We start from the raw sequence: 7,500 nt of genomic DNA, 5'->3' as shown, positions 1-7,500 counted from the left end.
GATGGGTGAATTGTTTGCAGATAGATAGATAGATAGATAGACAGGAGGGTGGTGTTGCAGATAGATAGATAGACAGAGGGGTGAATTGTTGCGAATGAATAGATAGATAGACAGACAGAGAGGGGTGAATTGTTGCAGATAGATAGATAGATAGACAGAGAGGGTGGTGTTGCAGATAGATAGACACAGAGGGGGTGAATTGTTGCAGATAGATAGATAGATAGACAGACAGAGAGGGTGAATTGTTGCAGATAGATAGATAGATAAGACAGAGAGGGTGGTGTTGCAGATAGATAGACAGAGAGGGGGTGGAGTATTGCAGGAGATAGATAGTTGGATAGATAGACAGAGAGAGGGGGTGAATTGTTGCAGATAGATAGAATGAATAGACAGAGAATTGAATTATTTGCAGATAGATAGATAGATAGAAAGAGAGGATCTGAATTGTTGCAGATAGATAGATAGATACATAGACAGAGAGGGGGTCAATTGTTGCAGATAGATAGACAGAGAGGGGGTGAATTGTTGCACATAGATAGACAGAGAGGGTGAATTGTTTGCAAGACGCTGGTATAGTTTTGAGGATATTCTCACTGTGTTTGAGAGAGAGGAGGAGACAGATAGATAGTTAGATAGATAGATAGACAGAGAGGGGGTGAATTGTTGCAGATAGATAGATAGATAGATAGATAGACAGAGAGGGGGTGAATTGTTGCAGATAGATAGATAGATAGATAGACAGAGAGGGGGTGAATTGTTGCAGATAGATAGATAGATAGACAGAGAGGGGGTGAATTGTTGCAGATAGATAGATAGATAGATAGACAGAGAGGGGGTGAATTGTTGCAGATAGATAGATAGATAGATAGATAGATAGACAGAGAGGGGTTAATTGTTGCAGATAGATAGATTGGATAGACAGATAGGCAGAGAGGGGGTGAATTGTTGCAGATAAATAGATAGACAGAGAGGCGGTGAATTGTTGCAGATAGATAGATAGATAGACAGACAGAGAGGGGGTGAATTGTTGCAGATAGTTGGATAGATAGGCAGAGAGGGAATTGTTGCAGATAGTTGGATAGATAGGCAGAGAGGGGGTGAACTGTTGCAGATAGATAGATAGATAGATAGATAGACAGAGAGGGGGTGAATTGTTGCAGATAGATAGATAGATAGATAGCCAGAGAGGGAGCGAATTGTTGCAGATAGATAGGTAGATAAATTAATAAAAAGATAGATAGATAGGTGTTAGATACCTATGGACAGATTGATATATAGATAGACATATAGAGAGAGGGAGAGGGGGAGAGAGAGAGAGACAGAGAGAGAGAGATACAGAGACAGACAGAAAGACAGCCAGAGACAGACACGGAGACAGAAGAAGACAAACAGAGATAGAGACAGAGTAAGAAAGAGAGAGAGAGAGAGAGAGAGAGAGAGAGAGAGAGAGAGAGAGAGAGAGAGAGAGAGAGAGAGAGAGAGAGAGAGAGAGAGGAAGAGAGAGTGACGAGCAAACTCGAGAGAGATCAATACTATGAGAGAGAAAGAGACCGAAGAAAAAAAGACTGGATTATTCCTGGCCATAAATCTTTCTCTCTCTCTCTCTCTCTCTCTCTCTCTCTCTCTCTCTCTCTCTCTCTCTCTCTCTCTCTCTCTCTCTCTCTCTCTCTCTCTCTCTCTCTCTCTCTCTCTCTCAAACACAAAAACAAAAAATCAAATAAACAATAACACGAAAGATATAAGTAATAGTAGTGATATAAGTAACTGTTATATTGTAAGTCGTAGAAGCAATGCTAGTAAAAGAAGTGATAGTAGCCGTAGTAATAGGTCTTAGTTTTAATAGTAGTTAGTAGTAATAGAAGTAATTTCAGTAATATCAGTAGTAGTTGCAGTAGTAGTAGTAGTAGTAGTAGTAGAAAAAAGTCAAGAAAAGGAGATAAAACATGATAACTGAAGAAGAAAAGGATGAAGTTAAAGGGAATAATTATATCAAAAACAGGTAAACAAGAAGAATATGATGATGATGGAGACTAAAAAGTTAATAATAATGATAATAATAATGACTGCTATCACCATTATTATTGTAGTATTAATAAAAAATTTAAGATAATAAGTGAGGAAGAAGAACACAGAGATTAAATGAAAAGAACAGAAAAAGTGAATATAAAGAAGATAATGAGGATGAAGAGTAAAAGTTAAGAAGGAAAAGTTGATGAAGAAAAGAAGAAGAAAAGAACAATAAGATGATAAACAGAGAGAAATTGAAGAACGATCAGAGAGACGAGAGAAAGAGAGAGAGAGAGAGAGAAGAGAGAGAGAGAGAGAGAGAGAGAGAGAGAGAGAGAGAGAGAGATAGATAGATAGATAGATAGATATAGATAGAGAGAGAGAGAGAGAGAGAGAGAAAGAAAGAGAGAGAGAAAGAGAGAGAAAAAAAAAGAAAGAGAGAGAGATAGACAAAAAAGAAAAAGAAAACCAACTTCTCCCAAGACGAAGCAAGTCTCCTCCAAGACGGGGAAGGAGAGTCAGTCATCGTCAGGAAGACACGAAGCCCCGGGGTCTGACGTGCGCTGACGACCGCTGACGTGGGGCGGTGTCTCCCGTGACAGAAGATGGCGCCGCCGCTGACCGCATGCACGAAATTCGGCGAGATTACGGCAAGAAAGGCGCCGCTCACTGACACCACGAACGGGAAGCGTGGCGGGTTTTGTATCTTTTTTTTTCTGTTATCGATTTTTTTTTCTTTTCTTTTTTTTTGTGTGTGTTCTTTTGTCTTCATTTCTTCTTCTTCTTTTTTTTGTCTGTTTTCGATTTTTTTCTTTTCTTTTGTGTGTGTGTTCTGTTTTCATTTCTTCTTTTTTTTTTTGTCTGCTATCGATTTTTTTTTCTTTTTTTGTGTGTGTGTGTGTTCTATTGTCTTCATTTCTTCTTCTTTTTTTATTATGTCTGTTTCAATTTCGGTTGTTTATTTGTGTATATGTTTTATTTTTGTGTATGTATGTTCTTTTGACTTATTTTTTTCTATTTTTGCTCTTTCTGTCTTTCTTAGTTTCAATGTCTGTTATTTATCTATCTATTTATTATCCTTATTTTTTTGTGTGTTCTTTTTTCATTTATTTTTAATTAATTCTGTTTCTTTCTTAGTTTTAAACTTTTTGTTTCATTTATTCTTTATCCTAATCTTTCTCCTCTCTGCCTTATTGTTATTGTGATTATTATTACCATTGCCAGTTATTTATCTTTCTGTGTGTGCTCTTTTGCTCTCACTTTTTCTTTTTTTTCATTCTTTCTGTTTCTCTCTTTCTTTCAAACTTATTGTCTTAATCATTCTCTTTTTCCTAATCTTTCTTCTCTCTGTCTTATTGTTATTATGATTATTATTACGATTGATGTCATTTCTTCTTTTTTTCTCATTCTTTCTGTTTCTCTCTTTCTTTCAAGCTTATTGTCTTAATTATTTTCTTTCTGCTAATCTTTCTTCTCTCTGTCTTATTGTTATTATAAATATTATGACCATTACCAGTAGTAATAGTAATAGTATCATTATTGTCATCATTATCATTATTATTATTATTATCATCATTAGTATCATTATCATCATTATTATCATAATATTATTATTTGTTTTTTATCTATATCATAATACTCTTACTCACGTTTCGGTCTTTCCTCTTAACATTTATTCCATCTTTTTCTACACCTTTTCATACGTCTCTTGGCATTTGCCGGTTTAAACTTCCATTTTCTGGCTCTATCCTTAATTATTTTTCTTTCTTCCTGTGCCCACGTTTCGGATTTCACGTGTATCCTTGACCGTTTCCTTAGTTCTTCATTTCTCAATACATTTTCCTTCCCTTTTCACCACGTTCTCGAAGGCCAAAAGGGAATTTATGAGAGGATTGTAATAATTTTTTTTTCTTTTTCTTTTTCTTTTTCTTTTCTTAAATGCGGTGTAATTTCAACGCTTCTTAAGGTGTAATCCATATTTGGACATGAGATAAGATTTATGTATGTTCTTACAGGGCACACACGCGCGCGCACATATACGCACATATACAAAATGCAAATGCACACACACACACACACACAAACACACACACACACAGACACACACACACACACACACACACACACATACACACACACACACACACACACACACACACAAACACACACACACACACACACACACACACACACACACAGTCACACACACAGAAACACACCCACCCACACATGCACACACACACACACACACACACACACACACACACACACACACAAACACACACACACACACATACACACACACACAAACACACACACACACAGTAACATACACACACACATACAAAAAAAAAACACCTACACAAAAAAGACACACACGCGCACATACACACACACACGGTGTATATATCTTAATCTTTTGGATCATAAGTTCTATCTTCCCTTTATCTTTCATTCCTTTTTTGTACCACAGCTTCGTCAGATACCATTTTTTGTACCTTTTTTACGATACAAGAAAATTAAATGATGAAATAAGGTAATTTTGCAACGGAGCGAAATATTTTACGGTACATTACAAGTTTATTAATTCAGTAACTTGTCATAATGTCCAAATATTCTCTGGTAAGATATCTCAATTGCAAAACAATAGAAATGTACTTTACAAAATGGCGTCCAGAAAAAAAGGAGATATATAAGGTGCCGGATACAAAAAAAAAAAAGAAAGAAATAGAAAATAGAAAGGAAAATAAAACAAAACAATACCTTGAAATAAAGAAAATTAATTAACTAACAGAAAAGAAAGAGTAGAAGGAAGATTGAGCATAGGAAGAAGAAGAAGAAGAAGAAAAGCCAAAAATCAAAGAAAGAAAGCGATGGAGGAGGAGGAGAAGAAAAGAAGAAGGAGGAGGAGAAGTAAAGAAGAAGGAAGAGGAGGAGAAGAAGATAGTAATCTTTAAGAAATGAAAAGATAAAAATCTTATTTTGAAGACGACATAAAAACAATTAAAGAGGAGTTAGTATGTATGTGCGTATGAACGTGTTCGTATGTGCGTGCTTATGTGCATGTTCGTATGTGCGTGTTTATGTTCGTGTTCGTATGTGCGTGTTCGTATATACGTGCGTGTATACTCATATAGTTATGTGTGTGTGTGTTAAAGATCTGCGTGTGTAGCTATATGTACACGAAGCAAGTATGTGCCTGTGTGTATGTATGTAAGTGTCTGTATATATGTGTGTGTACTCGTATATACATACGTACACATGCGTATGAGTGCGTACGTGCGTGCGTGCGTTGCGTGTCGCCTCCCCTCCTCGTTCGCTCGCTCGCCAACAAACTCCTCACGAGAACGAACACGAGAACGAGCACGAGAACGAACACGAGAACGAACACGAGGATGAACACGAGAACGAACACGAGAACGAACACAAGAACGAACACAAGAACGAACACGAGAACGAACGCGAGAACGAACACGAGAACGAACACGAGAACGAACACAAGAACGAACACGAGAACGAACGCGAGAACGAACACGAGGATGAACACGAGAACGAACACGAGAACGAACACAAGAACGAACACGAGAACGAACGCGAGAACGAACACGAGAACGAACACGAGAACGAACACGAGAACGAACGCGAGAACGAACGCGAGAACGAACACGAGAACGAACACGAGAATGAACACGAGAACGAACACGAGAACGAACACGAGAACGAACACGAGAATGAACACGAGAACGAACACGAGAATGAACACGAGAACGAACACGAGAACGAACACGAGAACGAACACGAGAACGAACACGAGAACGCACACGAGAACGAACACGAGAACGAACACGAGAACGTACGCGAGAACGAACACGAGAACGAACACCGTGCTTAGCCGAGGGCCGGAGGTGCGATCCAGAACACGAGAACGCCTCATGCAGAACACGGACAGAACACACTCTCTTGTAGCTCGGAAATTATGGTGTGGTCGGAGCGGGTGTCGGGGGAGGATGGGAGGGGGAGGGGAGGGGGGGAGGGGAGGGGAGGGGAAGGGAGGGGATGAGGGAGGTGGAGTTTGTCGGATGGCGGGGGTGGGGGTGGGGGGTGGAGGTACTGAGGGGGTGGGTTGGGAGGAGGAGGAGGAAGGAGGAGGGAAGGAGGGTGGGAGGGAGGGAGGGGGATGAGGGGGTGGAGTTTGTTCGGATGGCGAGAGGGGAGGTGGAAATTGTGAGGATGGTTTGGGAGGAGGGAGGGTGGGAGGGGAGGGAGGGAGGGTGGAGGGAGGGAGGAGGGATGAGGAGGGTTGGAGTTTGTCGGATGGCGGGGGTGGGGGGGGTAGAGGTATGGGAGGGTGGGTTGGGAGGAGAGGAGGAGGAAGGAGGAGGGAGTGTTGGGTGGGAGGAGGGAGGGGGATGAGGGGGGTTGGAGTTTGTCGGATGGCGGGGGTGGGGGGGGGTAGAAGGTATGGGGGTGGGTTGGGAGGAGGAGAGGAAGGAGGGAAAGGAGTGTTCAAGGTGGGTGAGGGATATGAGGGGAGGGATGAGGAGAAGAGAGGGGTTGGAGTTTGTCGGATGGCGGGGGTGGGGGCAGTATGAGGGTGGGTTGGGAGGAGGAGGAGGAAGGAGGGAGGGTTGGGGTGGGTGAGGGAGGTAAGGAGGGGGTTATGGGGGAGGAAGGAGAAGAGGAAAGGACTAGAGAGAGGGATGAGGGATGAGGTTGGAGGGAGAGAGGGAGGGTTGTTGGGGAGAAAGGAAGAAGAGTGGGAGGAGGTTGGATGAAGAGAAGAAGGGTAGAGAGAAAGGAAGGGAAAAGGAGGAGGAGGGAGGAGGAGGAGGAGGACGAGGAGTTGGAGGGAGAGAGGGGAGGCAGGAGGGAGGAAGGAAGGAGGAGGAGGAGGAGGTTGGAGGGAGAAGAGAGTTGTGGGGGAGGAAGGAAGAGTAAGAGGAGGAGGAGGAGGTTGGAGGGAGCGAGGTGTGGAGTGGTAGGATGGAGGAAGGAAGATGAGGAGGAGAAAAGAGGTTGGAGGGAGAGAGGATTGTGAGGGAGGAAAAGAGGAGGAGGAGGAGGGAGGAGGAGGTTAGAGGGAGCAGAGGGAGGGTAGGAGGGAGGAAATAAGAGGGAATAGGGAGGGAGGAGGAAGAGGAGGATGGAGAGAGGAAAGAAGATAGGATGAAGAGAGCAGAGAGGAGATTGGAAACAGGCGTTGGAGAAGGAGGGAGGGAAGAAGTGGGGAGATGAAGGGTAGGAGGGGTGGCTTGGACAGGGGTTAGAGGGGGTGGGGGGCAGAGGTTGGAGGGGTTGGTAGGGAATGTTCTAGGGTCAGTTTGGGGGGGGAGGGTGAAGGGAGGGAAGGGTTCTAAAATATAGAAGTGGAAGAGTGAGGAAGAAAGAATGATTTTATGTAGAGAAGTGGATGTAAAGGTAAAAATCTGAAAGGCGAAAGAGGAAGAGGTGAAGTAAAGCGAAGAATAGGACAAAGAAGAGGAGACTAAATGA

General features: G+C 42.3%; 1 protein-coding gene across 1 annotated transcript; it reads left to right on the top strand.

Moving 5' to 3' along the window:
- The first annotated feature begins 4,611 nt into the window (after nt 1–4,611).
- LOC138860958 (probable zinc transporter protein DDB_G0283629) lies at nt 4,612–5,899 on the top strand. The gene is made up of 2 exons (XM_070119558.1): nt 4,612–4,629; nt 5,354–5,899. Exons 1-2 carry the CDS (start codon nt 4,612–4,614, stop codon nt 5,897–5,899), a joined length of 564 nt encoding a protein of 187 aa, XP_069975659.1.
- The last annotated feature ends 1,601 nt before the right edge of the window (nt 5,900–7,500 follow it).

This window comes from Penaeus vannamei, unplaced genomic scaffold (genome assembly GCF_042767895.1).
Source record: "Penaeus vannamei isolate JL-2024 unplaced genomic scaffold, ASM4276789v1 unanchor339, whole genome shotgun sequence".
Classification (NCBI taxonomy): Eukaryota; Metazoa; Arthropoda; class Malacostraca; order Decapoda; family Penaeidae; genus Penaeus; species Penaeus vannamei.
This window is presented reverse-complemented; position numbering and strand designations above follow the sequence as displayed.